This window comes from Catharus ustulatus, chromosome 2 (genome assembly GCF_009819885.2).
Source record: "Catharus ustulatus isolate bCatUst1 chromosome 2, bCatUst1.pri.v2, whole genome shotgun sequence".
NCBI lineage: Eukaryota > Metazoa > Chordata > Aves > Passeriformes > Turdidae > Catharus > Catharus ustulatus.
In genome coordinates this window covers 247761-267076 of record NC_046222.1, presented here as the reverse complement: position 1 = coordinate 267076, position 19316 = coordinate 247761, and the positions used below count along the sequence as shown (strand labels likewise).

At 50.2% G+C, this 19316-nt stretch overlaps 1 protein-coding gene across 1 annotated transcript; it reads left to right on the top strand.

The window, feature by feature from the left end:
* The first annotated feature begins 52 nt into the window (after nucleotides 1-52).
* On the top strand, nucleotides 53-16369 carry RNF169 (ring finger protein 169). The gene is made up of 6 exons (XM_033085894.2): nucleotides 53-380; nucleotides 6642-6718; nucleotides 10860-11006; nucleotides 11751-11863; nucleotides 12525-12624; nucleotides 13668-16369. The coding sequence occupies exons 1-6, from the start codon at nucleotides 53-55 to the stop codon at nucleotides 14868-14870; spliced, it is 1968 nt and encodes a 655-aa protein (XP_032941785.2). The 3' UTR covers nucleotides 14871-16369.
* Nucleotides 16370-19316: the final 2947 nt, after the last annotated feature.

The following is a 19316-nucleotide window of genomic DNA, read 5'->3' as shown; positions in this document are numbered from 1 at the left end:
ACGGGCCCTCATGAATTATGTGCGATGGGCGGGGCCCTCCAAGTGTGGGAAGATGGCGGCGGCGGCGGCGGGTGCCGGCGGCCGGGCCGCGGTGCGGGGGCGGCGGCGGCGGGGCCGGCCCGCGGCCGAGGAGCAGGACGCGGTGGTGCTGTCGGTGGCCGAGTGCCCGGTGTGCCGGCAGGCGCTGGTGGAGGCGGTGACGCCGCCCTGCCGCCACTCGCTCTGCCTCTCCTGCTTCCAGCGCTGCCCGCAGGGCCCGGGCCTCTGCTGCCCGCTGTGCCGCAGCCGCCTCTCCACACGGGCCCGGCGGCACCAGGCCGAGCCCGCGGCCACCGCGGCCGCCGGAGCAGCAGCCGGGGAGCAGCGGCCGCCGGACCAAGGTGCGGCTGCGGCGGCGGCGGCGGCGGCACCTGCGGCCCCCCCATCCCGGGCGGGAGGGGCGGGGGGGGCGCGGGCGGGGCGGGGCCGGGGCGGGGCCACGGGGGGGCGAGTTCGGGATTTGGGATGTGCCATGAGTTCGGGTTTGGGATGTGTGATGAGTTCGGGTTTGGGATGTGCCATGAGTTCGGGGTTTGGGATGTGTGATGAGTTCGGGATTTGGGATGTGCCATGAGTTCGGGTTTGGGATGTGCCATGAGTTCGGGGGGCTCATCTTGGGATGGGCTATGAGTTCGGGAGGCTCAGCTTGGGATGTGTGATGAGTTCGGGGGACTCAGTTTGGGATGTGCGATGAGTTTGGGGAGCTCAGCCCCAGGGATGTGTGATGAGTTCGGGGGGCTCAGTTTGGGATGTGTGATGAGTTCAGGGGCTCAGCCCCAGGGGATGTGTGATGAGTTCATGGGCTCAGCCCCAGGGGATGTGTGATGAGTTCGGGGGGCTCAGCCCCAGGGATGTGTGATGAGTTCGGGGGCTCAGTTTGGGATGTGTGATGAGTTCGAGGGCTCAGCCCCAGGGGATGTGTGATGAGTTCGGGGGCTCAGTTTGGGATGTGTGATGAGTTCGGGGGGCTCAGCCCCAGGGATGTGTGATGAGTTCGAGGGCTCAGCCCCAGGGATGTGTGATGAGTTCGGGGGCTCAGTTTGGGATGTGTGATGAGTTCGGGGGGCTCAGCTTGGGATATGTAATGACTTCGGGGGCTCAGCCTGAGCGGGGAGGGGCAGTGGGGCTGAGCCTCCCCGCTCTGTGTTGTCGGGAGCTGGAGGGGATGGATAGCATGATCCCCTGGAGGGGATGGATAGCATGATCCCCTGGAGGGGATGCCTGGCTGGGGGATGTTTCCCCTGTTCCTCAGGTGGTTTTGTGCCCCGAAAGTGAACGGTTCCAGCAGTGCTGCCAGGAGCTGGGCAGGTTTGTGCTGCATCAGGACAGGAAGGGTTTTGCACCATGGGCAGTCCTGGTCCCTTGATGACATGAAGTCCTTCATACCTGTGTTCATGGCTTTTTGTTACAAGTTTCCTCCCTGCTCCAGAGCTAGTTGCCTTCCTCAACTCCTAGAAAACGGCTCCCCGTGTTCCCTTCAAAATAAATCCTGGTCTGAGACGGTGGCGCTGCTCGTTCCCGGTGGGAGCTGCTGGAGGTGCCCACCTTGCTGCTGTCAGAACTCGGGATGCTCTGGGATCTGTTGGTTGGGGAGATGTTGCAGCAGTGCCCACTTGAGCAGCACAGCAGTGCTGAGGGGAGCCCTGTAGAGCAAACAAGGACTTAGGCTGCAGATAAACATCCTTTGAGCCCAGCCCGTTCCTTTCCCAGCGTGTTTCTGGTCTCCCGGTTCATGCTTGTGTCAGCACCCTCTAATTGGCTGCGGGAAGAATTGGCAGGATGCGCTTCAACAGCTTGAATTGGTGGTTTGAACCAACCCCACTAACCTGGAAGAGATTTAGGAAGCCTTCACACGGAAGGGTTTGCTGAATCCATGAGCAGAGGGGCTGTCCAGAGGGAGCTGAGCTGGAGCGCTGGGAGCGTTTCCCTGGAGGAGGCACGGTGGGAATTCCCGAGTCAGTCTCTACTGTCAGTCATGCTTAAATGGACTCGGCGTGGTCCAGCTGAGCGTGGATCAGAGTGCCCAGCCATGCTGCAGGAGTGCTTGTGCAGTGTCTTAGCTGGGCTTTTTAAATAGAATTAATTTTAGTTCTCTGCTTGTCCTGGGTTGTGCAGGGTGTGTGTGGGACCAAGGGGGCAGAAGGCAGGTTTAGATGGGATATTGGGATGAACTTCTTCCCTGTAAAGATGCTAAGGCCCTGGCAGAGGCTGCTCAGAGAAGCTGTGGCTCAGGTATTTAATTAAATCACTTAAAACGTGCAGAGTCTTTGAAACTACTCTGTGTGACCACTTGACATGCCTTGATTATTCTAGCTTAAGCCAGCTAATTAATCGTGGTTTCCTGTCCCAGTTTTTATGATTCCCTGCGGGATTCTTCCATAATAGTGGGCTTGATTCTGCACTAGGTGTCCAAATAGGTGCAAAGTCAAAGTCTTGCTTTGCTAAGTGAGGTTTCTTGTGTTAGAACAGTTGCTTGGTGCAGTTCTTGGAAGGCAGAGAGGAGCAGCAGATGGGAGGCCTGGAGACTGCGGGTGTGTGTTTGAGGATCCAGTTGGCCAAGGAGAAGGAACAGAATATGTTTGCAGCGAGGTGCTCGGCCTGATTTGTGAGAAAATAAGTGCATTCAGAAATCAGATTTCTTTTGTTTCTGCTCTGCCCAGTAGCAGTGCACAACAGTCAATAACTGATGCTCGTAAGAGGGGTGGCGTATTTTTACCAGACTTGTAAAATGCCTTCCCCCTCCTTCCTCCCAGGCTTTTTTTGGCAGTGGCTTTCCCCTTTCCCCGCTGGACCAAACCAGTCTCGTTGTTGAGCATTTCCTGATGATTCCCTCAGTTCCTGTCATTTCTGTTGTTCTGTAGCCTGTCACTAGTTGTTGTTTTTGTCTGAAGACCGCAGTGCTACAAGTTGGGAAGTGGCAATCCCAAAGAAGCCTTGCCCTGTCTCAGGAACAGCGGTGATTTGCTCCCCACATCAGAGTGACTAAACCTGACACCGTCTCTTTTCTCCTCCTTGTGTTGCTGGTGGGATGGGTTAAATTTGTGATTTCCTAGGAAGGTGGGACAGGGTGTCTCTCTGGGGTAGGGACTGTGCCGTGAGGCTGTCAGAGGGCTTCCACCTCCATCTCTTTCCTCACTGCCCTCTCTCCAGCACTCCACAATGTTAAATTATTTTTAATCTGCCATTCAAGCCATTAATGGCCAGACCCAGAGCTAGCCCCAGTGGTCAGTGTGAGAGGTATGGCAGTGGATCATTAACTCTTGGAATACAATTTTCCGGTTGAGTAGTGGTTACACCTGTGCTAGGGTCAGGAAATTCCTAACTTCTTGTTTTATGTTTTGAAAACATTTAAGATTTCATCTTCAGCTGCAAGTGTTAACTGCCAGGAGTTAAAAGGAAAAGTAGTGAAAACCTCAAGGGAGAGGGAAGCTGCAAAGCCTGCTGAAAGTTTCCATGGAAGCTGGGGGCGAGGGGGATTCACTGCTGCTGCTGGCAGAGCTGGGACTTGCCTGATGGCATCGGTTTGGCAAAACCCAGGAGCCTCTGGACGACAGACCGGGAGCCAGAGGGTTCTGAATCGAGTTCAGCTTCACTTTCAGTCAGCCCATCTTGCTGAATTCACCAGATGGAGGTTTCTGAATCCTTTGCCAGTAAATGTAAAATGTGCTGGTCGGGAGCGCGGCTCCACAGAGATGGTGTGTGAGGCATTCCGAGCTGGTGTGGAAAGGATGGACTCATTCAGGGGGATTGAGGCTGCAAGTCAGATGCCTCTTATAAAGAAAACCAGTGTTAAACAATTAGAAAATCTTTTGTCCTCTCAAATAGTGCAGAAATCAGTTGTTTTTTCCAAGACTGAGCACAATAGGATGCAACTCTGGTCTGCCAGCATAAAAAAGCAGGATGCCAGGTTTGATCCTGCCACTGTGACTGTTGCAGTGCCCTCACCAGGCATGGAAGGAGCATCCCAGCTGCACCCTCCCAGCAGCCCGTCGGAGTCAGCTTCATTCAGAAACCAGTTCTGTTCACACACAGATCACTGGAGAGGAAGGGGTTTGCTGCAAAATCCAGCAAAAAGCCTTTTCTCCCACGGTTTTGCCTGCTTTGTTGTTGTCCTAGGCTGTGGCACACACTGAACTGGCTGAGCAGCCTTGTGCTGGACCTGAACATCCAGAATTGGCACAGGGAGGTGAGCCAGAGAAAGACTTGATGCTCTGGTCACCTTGCAGGGAGTGTCAGAGCAGGGCCCAGGTGGCCCACAGCAGTCCCTTCCAGCCTGACTCCTTCTGGAGTTCTGTGAAATAAAGATAAACATACTTTTTTTTGTTTTCATCTCTTCTATACAGAGTTGGAAATTGGGGGTCTCATCTCTTTTTGACCCATCTGTAAAATACACAAATGGGTACATAAAGATGCTGTTGATAAAGTTGCCTCCATCTGCTGTTGGACCCCTTTAGCTCAACCACTACAGCTTACACATAAATGTTATTATTATTTAAAATTTCTTCCGGCTTGCTGAACCCAAGTGAGGAATGAGAGAGTTGACGTGGCTCATCTTTGCTGGTGCGTGTTTCCCTTGGGTTAGCCCGTGCCCTGGAGGGGAGAGCTCCACCTTTTCAGCTCCGGAGACAAGCCTTAAACATTGAGAAGTAATTGAAGTTTGCTGCAGGCGAGTTACAGAGCGCTGCTGCTCTTGGGACCGTCTCCGTGGAAATTCAGCTTGATAAAGTTCACAAAGCACTGGAACCGCTCAAGGACACGATTGAAAAAACATTTTGGAAGCCAGTGGAAGGATTCCAGCGTGGCCGGTTGCGGGCGCAAGGAGCAGGGAATGCAGCCTGACCTCCCCAGCATCCACATTGCTTGGGATTTTTATCACATGTGTGGGGACACTTGGGATGTTTTCCTTTAAAAACAAGCCTGGCTCATGCAGGCATGTGGGTTAAGAGGAAATAGCAGCTCTTTTATGAGAAAAAAGGCCTTACAATCTAAATGCTTCATGTTTGCTTGCATGAGATGATTTTTCTCCCTCTGAGCGAATATTAAGGAAATGCTCTGCAATTTGTGCAGCTCTGGCGTTGGCAGCATTGCCTGTTCAGAGCTCCAGAGGCATGGATGGCTCCCTAGAGCTCTGAAAGGGAATCCAGGGGAAAGCAGGACAGGTGGTGATGGGATTTCACCAGGCTGTAAATGCCGTGTTTGGCTCCGGGGCTGTGGCCCATCCACAGGGACGAGGGAAATGTGGCTGTGAGCCAGAGGATGCCCAGCAAAACAGTCAGCACCTGGTCACTGGGTGTTTGATTCACCCACCCTGCTGTACCTTTCACTCTGAGCCTAAAGGGAACACTTCCTACAGGAGGGAAGTTCTGTGAGGAGAAACCCAGGAGGTCGTCCTGCCCTGACAATTCCCTGACCGGAGGGGACAGCCAGGGGATTTGGGCTCTGCTCCCAGGGAACAGCCTCCAGGTGTGCCAGGGGAGGTTCCCTTTGGGAAGCAGGAGGGATTTCTTCACTGGAAGGGTGGTCAGGCGTTGGCTGGGGCTGCCCATCCCTGGTGCTGTCCCCATCCCTGGAGGTGTCCAAGGAATATCTGGATGGGGCACTCAGTGCCCTGGGCTGGGTGACAAGGTGGGATTGGTCACAGATTGGACTCAGTGGTCTCAGATGTCTTTACCAGCCTAAATAATCTTGGAATTCTCTGAAAACATGTGGTGGAGCTGCTGGTTTACATCCTTTCATTTTAGCAGGGTGGGAAAAGGAGGCACCCCTGATGTTTGCTCCTTGCTCGAGCCTGTCCCATCCTGACCACAGCACGTTGGGATGATGAACTGTGCTGCACCCTGCCTGGAATACTGAGATGGATTGAGCCAGGATGGTTGTCCAGGGGTTATTGTTTTGTTCTGGTTCTTCCCTTTTCCCTCCAGGCTCCTCCAACTGAAGTGCAACTTGCCCAGACTTGCACTGCACAGAAGTGGGAGGGAGCTTTGAGGCTGCTAAAACCGAGGGACTCCTTTGGGAATAGCAGACTCCAGGGATGGAAGTTCAGCTATAACCCTGTGCCAGTGTGCTTTTGGTTTCTGAATTCCCGAGGGGAAAGGGAGGAAGTGGGAGCAGGACAGGGAATTTCTGCCGGACAGAACATGCTGCCCGCTGGGCTCAGACACTGGAGTGGGGAGTGCCTGCAAGCGGGAGAGGGGCAGTGCTTGCTCCAGGTCTTCGGGATGTCTGGCTGCAGCAGCACCTAAATCCTGGCTCTATTCCTGGGGCTCACATTCCCGGTGACATCTCCGGGCTGTTACTTCACCCTGTGTTTATGTCCTCCCAGTGCTCCCTGATTGCTTAACTGCTTGTCAAGGACTCTTGAGAATCTCAGAGGAAGCTCGGGAAGTGCAGAGTGGGATTGCTTGGCCATCCTCCTCCCGATGTTTCTGTGTGTTAAACAGAGCTGTGATAGCAGTGGCAGAATATAAACATCTGGGCTTGAAAAAAGCGCTGCAGAAGCTCTTGTGCAGCCTGTGGAGATCTCACCCTTTTTGGGAAATGATGGCCAACACCAGTTATCCTGCACTAAAAAGGATTTCTTTTTTTTCCCCTTTTCTTTCCAGATTTTATATTCAGAGCACCCATTAAATTAAGCAAAGCGGGAGAACTCCGAGAAGAATATGAAAGCCAGCTAAGGAAGGTCAGTGCTTTGGGTAATGGTGTTTTTTCTTCCAGAATAACTTGGATTTCCTGCAGGAATGCCATCCTACCTGCAGGGAAACCTGAAGGGCTCTTTTTTCCTGTTTTGTAACAAAGGTCATTTATTCTCTTTATACTGTTCATCCAGTTCAGGAAATGGCTGCAACTGAACATGTAGAAGCCAAATTCTGCTGTCTTAGTCTGCCTTCCAGGACATGGAAATGTACCTTCTTTGGAAGGTACTGTTGGTTGTTGCTGGACTGTTTGGTTGTGGATATAATTCCATAAAGGCTTTTGCAGCATAAGGCACCTCCTTCTCCTCAAATATCCTTCTCCTCAAAAAAAACCAAATATTCAAACTAGAGCTTTCTGCTTATTTTTACTGATGGGCAGTGTCACTGCAGGTTACTGTGATAGCTTTGGCTGACTATTTCATTAGCTTGTCATAGGAATTGCAAACTCTTCTCCAGCTGAGGTGCCTTGCCAGCAGGGCAGAGACACTTTGTGTGCAAAGTCATGGCACTTGTGGCATTTTCAGCAACAATTCTCTATCCAGTTTAAGGAAGCACATCTGCAGCATGGTCAGGCTGCAGCTAAAACCTTTTTACATCTACAGTTTGACTTCAGCAAAAAACTGCCATGTGCAGCCCAGTGCAAACACTTCTCCCTTCCCTTCCAGTCTCAGGGACATACTTCACCACGTTTCTGGCATTTGGGCCTGTTTTTGTCCTGTCCTTGTTCAGCCTGCTGCCTTCCCCTTCTTGCTCCCTGCCAGATGGGAGATGGGTTTCTTCCCCCTGCCACCTTAAGCTTGCTTTTTGTGAAGCTCAGCTGAAAGAGCCGTGTGGGAGGAGATTCTGTGAATCGTCATCCTAGAGGAAATGGCACTGAAATTTTGCTGGCAAAAATGACAGCTGATGATGCAGTCACACTGCTTCCTTATTCATGGAATCAGAATAGAATCACTTAGATGGGAAAAGCCCTCTGAGGTGGAGCCCAGCTGTTCCCCCAGCACTGCCAAGCCCCCACTATGCCATGTCCCTCCATGCCACATCCACATGGCTTTTAAATCCCTCCAGGAACGGGGACTCCATCACTGCCCTGGGGAGCCGTGCCAATGACTGGCTACCCTTTCAAGGAATAAATTTACCCTGATATCCAACCTAAACTTCCCCTGGTGCAACTTGATGCTGTTACTTCTTGTGCTGTCACTTGTTACCTGGGATGAGAGACTGACTCTCGTTTGGCTTTACCCTCCTGTCAGGAAGCTGTAGGGAAGCAAAATCGTGACTGTTGCTACCTATCAAGAGTTTGTTGGCATCTCTGAAATTCTGAGTGAGGCAGGAGGAGACAGGAGCTCCGGTTTGGGATCTAAGTTTGTATATGGGTGGGTTTCCTTCCATGTCTCAAGAGACAGGGTTTCACCCTGTGCAGTGGGGATAACCTGGGCCTCCCCACTGAGGAAGGGAGAGGAGCATTTCCAAACCTTTTTCCATCTCCCAGATGTGAGCTGGTTTATACATCTGACCTCTTGACCCGCTTCCCTGCTTTTTGCAGTTGGAAACAAAGTGGTGCCATAATTAGGTACTGAAGAGATTTTATTTGACATGGATTATCTCATAGCTTAATTTTCTCAACTGGCTTTCGGAATTAGATGGATATTTGCTGTCTGTGCAGGATAATGAGGCCGTGTTTTCCTCTTTTGTGCCCTTGGATCTCTTGCATTTTATGTTTTTCCAGAGGAGGCTGTCATTTCTGTGTACTAAAACCCCAACTCATCCTGTCCAGCTGTCTTTCTATCACAAGCAAGTCTGTTGCTTGTAAGCACACACAGTGGGAGGGAAACTCCTACCTGAGGCATGTGCTGACATGCAGCTTCCCAGAGCCAGGGCAGACGGAGCAGGCTCCGGGAGGCAGCAGCCTGGACACTTTGTGGAGGGAAGAGAAGATACCAAACGTGAGTTTGCCAAACTTTGGGCAATAAATGTTATTGTCAGAGTGATGGTTCTGGAATGGGCGTTTCTTGAGGGAACATTTATCCATTGCTTGTACAGCATTCCTTTCCCCCTGCAGCTGCAGTGTCCAAAAGGACTCAAACGCATTTTCTGCTCACTGTGCTGTTCACAGCAGCTGCTGGTCCTGCATCCAGTATTTCAGAGATGCTACTCAGATAACATGGGGTTCTTCTCCCAGGGTGCACGTTTCAGTTTCTTGTTCTCCTGTCCCAGCACAGCATTGCCATGTCTGGAGGGAAATTGGCTGGGAGACAATTTGCATTAAGGCTACTTCAAATTATTTATTTTTGTAATCAGTACAGATTTTATCATTAGAGTTTGATTTCGTTTGCAAGCTTAAATCTGGATCTAAATTATTTTTTGTATCCTATTAATTAGGATTAGGATCCTGTTGTTGCCTTATGGACTTCCCTGTCAGCAAAGCTTGTGTTGTCACCTCACACTAATTGTACCACAGATTTCCCAAAAATCCTTAAATATTCCTGTGTGTTGTTATATGTTCTTGTGTCTTTTGATTTTATAATTCAGCCAGAAAAGTGAATTTTTCCATATAACTTTCTTCCACGTGAGAAATTCAGGAGGGACATGAGTGCTGGGTAGTATTTCAGCCAGAAAAAAACCTACAAAAACACTTTATGATAAACCTTGATGTGAATTTGTTTTTCAGAAAAGGCAGCAGTACTGTTGACTTAGAGCAGACTATTCATCATGTCTGCGTCATGTGGTCACAATCTATGTTAGTCAGACACTGTTGTAGTTATTCTTGAGATTATTAATAGATGAGGAATTTAAAGATACATCTTAAAACACCTCTAAGCAAGGAGTCAAACCAGTCTTTGAAAATATTTGCTGAACACCCACTATCAGCTAAACAGTGGAGTTTTTCCTGGTTTCTGCCTTGTTTCCTCATTGTTGTCCTCCATGTTTTCTTCCTTGTTTCTCTCTTCCTTATCTGTGGGGGCTTGGATTCAGTAGGATTTGGGTCCTTCCCAATTTGAAAATCACAATGTGCTTTTCCTGTAATGCCTTCTGAACTCTTTTCTTTGTCATCCTTATGTCCATACTTGTGGGGTTCTCCCCTCCTCCAGCAGGGAAGAAAAACACTAGATATTTTTGGCAGAATGAGGAGTGCCTTTTTGAGTTAGGGAGGTTCTGAAGCACCTGAGATACCTATGCCCAAATATGAGGAAAAACCCAGGGATGTGAATTCCTAGTGCTGTGGTTCATGAGCTGGATGAGGATGTGTCAATCAAAGGTCCAGATAACTTCTGCATGGAGGGTGGATGGAGGAAGGAGATCCATGTAGACTATTCCTGGCTCTGAGTTGAGGAAGAGGCAAGGCACAAGCTGGGAGAATGGCTGGGTGATGGAGGGAGAAGGGAGCTGGCTACCCTGGGCAGGGACAATCAGGTGGTGCTCTCTGAAGTGTGTTCATCAGGAAAAGGTAGTGGAAAGGAGGAGCAGAGGGGCAAAATAGTGCAACAGAGTCAGAGTCCATGTACCTTGTGTCCCAGATCCTGGCATTCCCTTGCACTTCTCTGTTTTGGAAACTGAATTCAAGCTTTGAGCCTGGAGTCAGCTCTCAGGGGCAGGGTGGGCTCTGGATCCTCTCCATCCCAACACAGCGGTGAAACAAAGGGATTTCACCTCTTTCAACGTGGGAATTGCTGCATCTCACCTTTTATTTTAGATGCTGCTGCGTATATGTCTGCCAAATTGTGTGTGCTGCGTGCCAGGTCTTTGGAAGGCTAGAACTGAAATATCACAGCTTGCTTGAAACTAGTTTGGAACATTTTTATTTTCTCTGCCTACAAGTAGAGAAAAGCTTTTGTCCCTCTATTTTGGAAAATACAGTGGCAGAGAAGGCTTTGTCCAGCCCTGGGCCTCGTGGTGCCTTTGCTGTTTTGCAAAGAAGATAAAATCCATGATACTTGTGTATAAAACACAAACGTGGTATAGAGGCAAACCAATCTTCACATTATTGTGAGAGGGATGCAGTGGCTCTACCCTGGAGTAGAGAAATGAAGGAACAAAATCAAATGATGTGACCAAACTCTTGGTCTTGCCAATCTGTAAGTGTAGGACTTAAAATTATGACTACTCTACCTCTTTTGTCATTATTTCCAGCTGAGGGAAGAGAAACTACAAGAAGAAAAGGCATCTGAGGATCTGATTCACAAGTTCATTCTAGATGACATGGACATAGGGAAAAGAAAAATGGAAGAACAGCAGAAAAAAGATGAATCTGTAGTGCTGAAAGGGAACCAAGACTGTGTAAGTAAGCTCCTCGTGCTTCTCCTTCCTGCCCACATACCAAAATTTTCATTCTTTGGTTTTCCAGGATTTCTTGATTGAGTTTTAACAGTTCATGAAGGATATGAGCTGGCTATAAAGATCCTTGTTAACAAGAACTGTATTCTAAGGTCTGTTATGATTGCAGATGTTCTTCTAGAGGTTCTGTCCCCCTTTTTGTCCTCCCCTATGTGACTCTGCCTAACACGGCAAATCCCCTCAGCTTTGGGGATATCCTTGGTGTTCAGCCTTCTGTGCATTTCCATGAACATTTCCATGAACATTTCTCTGTGAATCCTCTGCAGTGAAGTTGTACGACTGAAGTTCAACACATTCTTCATGCTGACTTCTGCTTATTTCCCATTTCATTTGGGAGGCTCTGCAGGAAATGCTCTTAAAATTTCCATTTGATAGGCTGTCCCATGGGGGCTGAGTAACCAACATCCTGTAGCAACCTGTATTGTAGAATTTCCCCACATTTTCCTGATCAATAAATTACCTTTCTTTGATGACTGACAGCTATATTTAGGAGCTGTGTGCTTATATTTGTACTATTTATTGTACTATCAATTTATTTGTACTGTTGTGTTTATGTTTTATGTCCTCTCAGTATAATCAGAAATGGGGGATTTGGGGGTCTTTAACACTTCTGCAAGAAAGAGCTTTATTTTCCAAGTTATTCTTTTTGTTGTGCATGTCAGCTAACTCTTCCTTGATTGACTTCAGTTTCCTGAACGTCTCTCGGATTCCGAGAATGAAGAACCATTCCAGGGCAAGCAAACGCATCGGTCAGCTTTTGTTTCCAAGACCAGTGCCTACTCCTTTGCTTTCCTTTCAGGGTAAGATGCTGAGACTTTGTCTAATGTCCTTTAAAGATGTTCTTCAGACCTGCGATGCTCTAATTCAAATGGTGGTTCCATCCTAAAATAAGTGATTTTTGGTGGAATTTTAGAGCAGACTCGTTGGTAGAACGTGGTGTCTGTCTGATTACTTCCTACCTGGAAGTTAAGGAAGTTAATGTTCATCCCATGAAGGAGGAAAATCATTGCCTGTAGATTTAAGGTATTAGTCACAAATCAGAATTCTGTAGGATGAACTCAAGAGTGCTGGCTCCTTCTCCAGCACAGATACAAAGGATAGCATCAGCCCCAGACGGCTTTTTCCCTGGAAAGCTGTTGCTTGATGCAGTGGGAGCAGCTCAATAGCCAGGTGTGTTTCCACATGAGAAGCAAAGGGTTTACCCAGCTCCTCCTTAGCACTGACCTCAGTTCATTGTGAGCCATGGGCAGAGGTCTCCATGTGTTCAGCGTGGAGCTTGTGAGCTCTGCCACAAATTTGGGATTCCTGGATCCCTTTTCCCCGAGGGCACAGCAAGGATCTCTGCCAACCAGCTGCTGCCAAGGCTGATGCCTCTCCCACAGGAAGCAACTGCCAGGGCTGTTGAGCTGGTTGTTCCTAAGGTCACAAACAGTCTCCTGTTCTCACCCCTCTGCTTTTCAGGAATTTGACCTCCAAGGTGGAGAGGAGTCGGAGCTGCAATGACACCATTCAGGAGAGATCCAAGAGCAGGCAGAGATCAGCCCCAGCCACCAAAACAAAGGTACAGGCAGCGTCTGGAAACAGGTTCCTGTATGTAAATGCTTTTATCTGAGGTTACACAGCACCAGTAATCTGGAGATATAAAATATGGGCTTTGTGGCACCCTGTTATCGCCGTGGGGCCAATCGCTTCCTAGCAGCTCCCAATAAAACCTGCTGGGTTGGGAATTACTCAACAGAAAAGCAGACAGGTGCCAGGGTTCTTGTGTAGCATTGGAGGCTAATTGGAAGTTGAAAGGGTTCTCATCAGGCTTTTGTTTTGTGATTCATTTTCTTTTCAAGGCTAAATCCCCAGACAGGAAAAGAAAAATCTTTTGGAAGTTTAGGAAAATAATATTCTCTCCCTTTCCCTTTCTCTCCAAAGCTGTTCAAACAGAAAAAAACCCCACTGTTTTCCTGACAGCAGGGTATATTGGTACTTCCATACTATAGAAAATCCAAAGGCCTGGTCTCCCCAGGATCAGAGGATGGTTTGGGTTGGAAGGGAACCTAAAGCTCACACAACCCCCTGCCCCAGGCAGGGAGACCTTCCACTATCCCAGGAGCCCCATGCAACCTGGCCCTGGGCACTTCCAAGGTGCTGACACCCCTCCTTCTTGGGATCAGTTTCATCCCTGCTGGAGAAGGAGAGGGTTCAGATCCAGAGATCCCATGAGGAACAGAAACCTGTGCCATCTGCCATCTGAGCTGATAGGAGCCTCACTGAGCCCACAGCAAAGATCCCTAAGTTACCTTCCCTCCAAGGACTTTCTTCTTTTTTAAGAGGATGCCTTATGGATGTGACCAATTAGAGTTCCACTACAGGGTATTCCAAAAACTTATTTTGACCTCAAAATAAGTGAGTAGAAAAAACCTTCTTTTGGACTAATCAGGGAATGGCTGCTATTGTGCACATTAGCTGCTGGATAAAAATATTTCCTCTCATTGCTAAGCATAAGACCATTTGCAGTTGTGTGTGTTGTTTCCTCTCTGATTTATTTGTGCTGGGATTGTGCCCAGCATCCCGAGCCCCAGCCCGTCCCAGCTGTGCTGCCTTGCCTTGCAGGTGCTGCCCGTGACAGGCACGTCCACGCCGCTGCTGGGGGTGCTGTTGTCCTCGCAGAACCACCGCTGCCTGTCCGCCCCGGACCTGACGGCCGAGAAGCGCCTGCTGCTCAGCGCCGTGTCCTCGCTGTCGGCCCTGCACAGGCCCGAGCGCTCCATCAGCCCCGAGAGCAACGACAGCATCTCCGAGGAGCTCAACCACTTCAAGCCCATCGTCTGCTCCCCGTGCACGCCCCCAAAGAGGCTCCCCGACGGCAGAGTCCTGAGCCCCCTCATCATCAAATCCACCCCCAGAAACCTGAACCGCAGCCTGCAGAAGCCAACAACCTACGAGGCCAGTCCTAGAATACTGAAAAAATGGGAGCAGATATTTCAGGAGCGTCAGATCAAAAAGACTCTCTCTAAAGCGACCCTTACGTCCTTGGCTTCGGAGCCTGGGGAAGACGTTGCGGTTCCTGACATCACCAATTCCAACAGTCACACTAAAGAGCAGCCACAAGTGCAGGATGATCACCTCCCACCTGACACAGCAGGAGAGCCTCGCCCTGAGCTGGATTTCCTCCCTTCCGTCAGTGAAGTGAAGCTGGGGAGAGGGAGTGAGAAGAGCAGAGGTTCGCAGGCCTTATCCACCAATGACACTGCTGCTGAACCAGATGTGAGATCAAATGTGACCTCCCTAAACACACGAGTGGCTGAAGTCCCTGACCTAAAAGTGAACATGTTCATGGACAAATCCTGTCTTAGCCTAGGCCCAAAAGTGCTGAACCGGAGACTCATGGGCGTGAGCGCATCGCTGCCTGACAACAGCACGCTCGGAGTCCCCATCAAGGCATCGGGGAAGAAGCAGCTGAAATACCTGAACAACAGCGAGCTGATCAACGTGCAGAACAGCACCTGCAGCTCCGTGGAGAACATCATCGGGGAGCAGCCGCCGCTGCTGCGCCGGGGCCGGAAGAGACGCTGCAAAACAAAGCACTTGGAGCACAACGGCTCCGTCAAAAGACTGAGGCACGTGGCAGGGGAGGTGGGGCTGCCTCCCGAGGTTCGGGACGTGGAGCAGAAGCTCCAGCAAGAGGAGGAGGACAGGAGGTTGGCCCTGCACCTGCAGCGGATTTTCGACAGCGAGAACAGGACAGTGGATAGGCGGAAAGTCCGCGTGGATCGGTATCTGCTGCGGTCCAAGAGCACTCTGGGTGCCAAGTAGCACTGCTGGACGATGTTGCCTTTCTAGAGGACCATGAGGTTTATCAGATTATCTTATAGGAAAACTATTTTTTGCCCTACTTCCACCCACGCAATTGTTTTTTCATTCGGTGGTAAGACATTTCTAGGTCCAGTTCAGAGAGAAGCCAGCGTCCTTTCAGATTTGAAAAAAGAAAAGAAAGAGAATGAGGAAAAAACCCCTGTGGTCTGAAGGAATTGTCTGTCATCCCTGTGAATACACTGCAAGGCCTCCACACGCAGTCAGGCACACCTGGGATCCCCAGCTAGGAGGGTTGTGAGCGTGGGCTGAGAGGACCATCCCTTGCCAGGAGAAAGCTCTGTTCATGGGAATGTCCGAGAGTCTTCTCTCTGCCTGCCCCCTTTTCTCCCTCAGGCTGCATCTGGCTGTGGGGTCAGCCTCTTGCCCATGCTCCATACTTCTCCTGGGGAGTCCTAAACAGAGCCTCCCCACAGTACTTCCAGTGAATGTATTTCACTGTCTGCAGCAGCAGTACAGGTCATTCATCACTTTCTTGAAGCAGAAAGCCAAAAGAAGGACCTAAAATAAGGATTTTACTTGATAGGCATTTGTAATTTCATGCTTGTGACAGGGGAGAGAGCTCAAGTGGAGCCACTCGGTGAGCACTGGGACCCAGGGAGCTTTTCTCCCAATCCGTGTCTTTTCCAAACCCAGAGGGTTTTCTGTTCTTCCCTGTAGTGTTGAAGAAAGGGAAACCTGGCCAGGGAGTTTCTGGAAGTACATCCTGGCAGCTGCCACGTCCCTTGCTCAGGTAAGAGCTGTCTCAGCACACCTGAGGCTCTCCTTGCCTGTCCCAGAGGAGCATCCCAAGAGACATGGCCAGGCAGCCGATGGGATGGGAGCCCAGCTGTCCCAAGGGCTGCCCTGCCCCTGCTCCAGCTTCCTGGCTTCAGCTTCAAACCACTAAGAAAGCTCAGGTGAGCGATGCACTAAAAACTAGCGGGCATGAAGCTGGGCCTGGAGCAGAGCTGGCTCAGAGCCTGGGCTTGGTGCAGCGTGTGTTCTCTGCCCACATGGGGCAGGCCTCCCTCTGAGTGTTTCTAACCCTCTTCCATGGATTAATTTCATGGATTATTTCCAGTAACAAAGCTCAAAGAGGACCCTTCCTACCCAGAATTGGCAGCTGCCTTGCAGAGCATTCACAGGGACCCTCCAGGCCATGGGACCTTTGTCTGAGGCAGGGCTTGGGACACTGCCAGTCCTGGCCCCCGTGTCCCAGGTGGCAAGGGTGTTTTTGAGATGAGCACAGGGCAGGGACAAACTTCCCTGTGGATCCTGTGAAGGGAGGGCAGCCAGTGCATGTAGACAGATCTGATCTAAGACAACTGCATTGCCCAATTTCCTCTGTCTAAAAACGGTTCAATTTTCTCCCTCCATCTTAAACAGTCAAAAAGAAAACAGGAACTGGTTTTCTTTTTCACTGCAAGGACCTTGGCAGTTTCTTTTTCCCTAGTTGAACTGGATTTAAGAAAAAAAAAAAAACAGAAAAAAAAAGAAATCTTATATTTTATTGGGTAAAATTTATATATTTTAAATACTATATTTCAACAGATCGACACTTTTGTTTTGAGAAATCTTATAGCAATGATTCCATAATATATATCTCTATCTCTGTATCTCCTTGCCACACAAACTACTGGATGGTTGAAGTTGTACCTGGGGCTGGTGGGACCTGGCCTGCTGTGCCTTCCCAGCACTCCAGGCCCTCTCCTGCAGGTGCTGCTTGAAGCAGGCTGGAAGCTTTAGACCCAAACCAAAACCTGCTCCTCTCTCCAGCTGTGAATTGGAAGGAAATTCAGGACTTGGAGCCTTGACTGGACCTAGAAGAACAGCACAGAGAGAAGTAGTGATGGCCTGGATCTGCCCTTGGAGCCGAGGAGGAAGAGCCACAGCTTTAACTCGGAATCTGTGCTGGTTTTCCCAACATTTTGAGCTACAGCATGCACTTCCCAGGTGCATTTAGATTTAGAATTATCTTTACAGGCCCCCTTTTCTGCAGCTCATCCCTGGAGCCCCAAACAGACTTCCCTAAACAGTTTCCTTTTTTCTCATGGTGTTTGTGGGTGTTCAGCAGGGCCTGGGCTGCTTACACCACAAAAAAATAGATTCACACACTGAATGTATCTTTTCTTTCCCCTCTTAAAACAGATTTCACAGCCCAATGCACTAGGCCAGTGTCTTAAATACCTTCTTTTGAAAAGATTTTATAAATATTTAGGGGTTTGTGCGTTAATTTCCTGATCCCAAATCCAAGCTGGGCAGAAGTGTAGGAGGCAGTGCTGGGCTGGAGCTTGTCCCCAGCCAGAAGAGCTTCCTGGGACCCCTCGTGCTCCCGGCTGCCCCCAGAACAGAGATCCCAATTCCCCGAGCATCACGCACAGGCCATGGCATCTGCGTTCAAGGAGACCTTTGGATGTGGAATCACAATCACATCAGGGAAGGGTTGTGGCAGTGCAAAGCCAGGATGAATGTTTATTAATTTAACACTCAACGTTTGTGTAAGCTTGCAAAAAACAACAGAAATTGTAAATAATAACACTCAAAAGAGCAGGAAAACCCAGCCTCTCCCCTGTAAAGGTCAGGAATGACACCACCTTTGCCAGAAACCGTGCCAGCTGAGAAGGAAAACACCTCCTGCTGAACAGTGGATGCAGCACAAGATTGAACCCAGTATTTGTTCACACTTCTGTGAAAGTCCTTTGTAACCCTCAGCTGCCTTCCCTCCGGGATGAAGGCATTCCTTGCTGGCTGTGGGACAGCGGGCGTGGGAGCGTCCTCCCAAAACGCGAAGCTGTCTAATCCGGAGGGGCTGGGGTTGGTTCCGTGACGGAAGGACTGTGTCTGCCAAAGATGCCACCGACTCCCAGAAAGTTGTTTTCTGACCCTCTGGAGCTCTCTGCCCGGGAAAAGCCGTACAGAAGGGTCCGTGTTTGGAGTCAGCGAGATGAGATAAGTGAAGGAAAAGTGCCAAAAGGGATCATGCCAGGTGATTGTATGACGTTGTTCTATATTGTCAGTATTTCTCTTCCAATGCTATTGTACATGCAGTGCACAGTAGTCATGAAGTGTAGCTTGAACAAGCGCTTCTTTGTATTTTCTCAGTGAAAGCAAAGGGGGAGATCGAAGCCTTAAAGACTCTCACTGACTTTAGAAAACAAGCCTTTAGCAATGCTCCGAGGGCAGGGCTCTGCCTGGGCCCTCCGACAGCCCTGTCCTGCTCCCGGCTGTCCAGCAGAAGGTTGGCAAAGAGCTCGTCCCACTCATGAGGGGAAGCGTTTCGGAGAGCCTGGGCCCTCTCGTGTGGTGGGGGACACGAGACAGAAACTGCCCACGGTGGAGCCCCAGGATGTGCCAGGGTGGGAGTGCAGCACGGAGCTGGGGTGATCCCCAGTGCCACGCGCTCCTGGCACTGCTCTGGAGTTAGCTCCTCACTATGCAAACGGGAAAGCTTCAGCTGGTCACGGGCGAGGAGCGCGCCTGCTTCCCTCGGGTCCGCTGCGGAACTGTTCTAAACCAATCTCGATGTCGCTACACTTCCCTCCAGTAACGCTTTAAATCGTTGTGCTTTCGTGTTCTCCGCTCGCCAGCAGAGCAGCGGCTGGCTGCAGCTCTCACGGCCGTTCTGCTCTCCGCTGAGCCCCTGTGGCCTCACCTGAATGTGTCACAAAGCGATGGAAGGCACCAAAGGAGCGCGGACTTGCATGTGTGAAATGTGTGAGTGGAATGACATGCAGGCATCTGTCATGTTGTGGCTTCTGTTGTTTGAAACAGAGTAAATCCTGCTTGTGAAACAATTGTCACAAACCAGAAATATGCCAACAAATGTGTACAAATAACAGTGTTTGTTCTAACAGCAACCGGGACTTGAACTGCAGGGCAAAGGCCGAGGTTCAAACAGAATAAAAACAGATTCTGACAGTGAAACCCCTGCTTCTTGCTGTGCTTGGAAACAATTAGGATCCTACTGCTGCTTGGCCCAGACAGGGGACTCCATCTGAACGAGGGTGTGGAGTAATTGTGGAATCACAAAATCATTTGGTGTGAAAAGCTCAGAGACCCAAGTTGCTCTTCCTCTCAGGACAAACCCACTTTAATCCAAGGCTGCTCTCCCAGCAGCTTGGTTTGGGCTGGGGTTCATCCAGCTGTAGATCCCAGGGAGCCCAGCAGTGTCCTTGTGGCACCCTGGCAGAGCTGATCCTCTCCCACTGGAATACACCCGTGCTTTTTTCCACGTGGGCAGGAGAGGTGGGTGCTGCTCGCCCATCCTGTCGGGATCCCTGGCATCTGCAGCAGGACGTGCTCAAGCCGTCCTTTCTCCGCTTCCAGCTCCGCTGGCACCTCCGTGTGACCGGGAACGCTGCCAGAGGCTGCCCAAGGAGTTGTGGCTGCTCCACTGCCGCCCCCTCT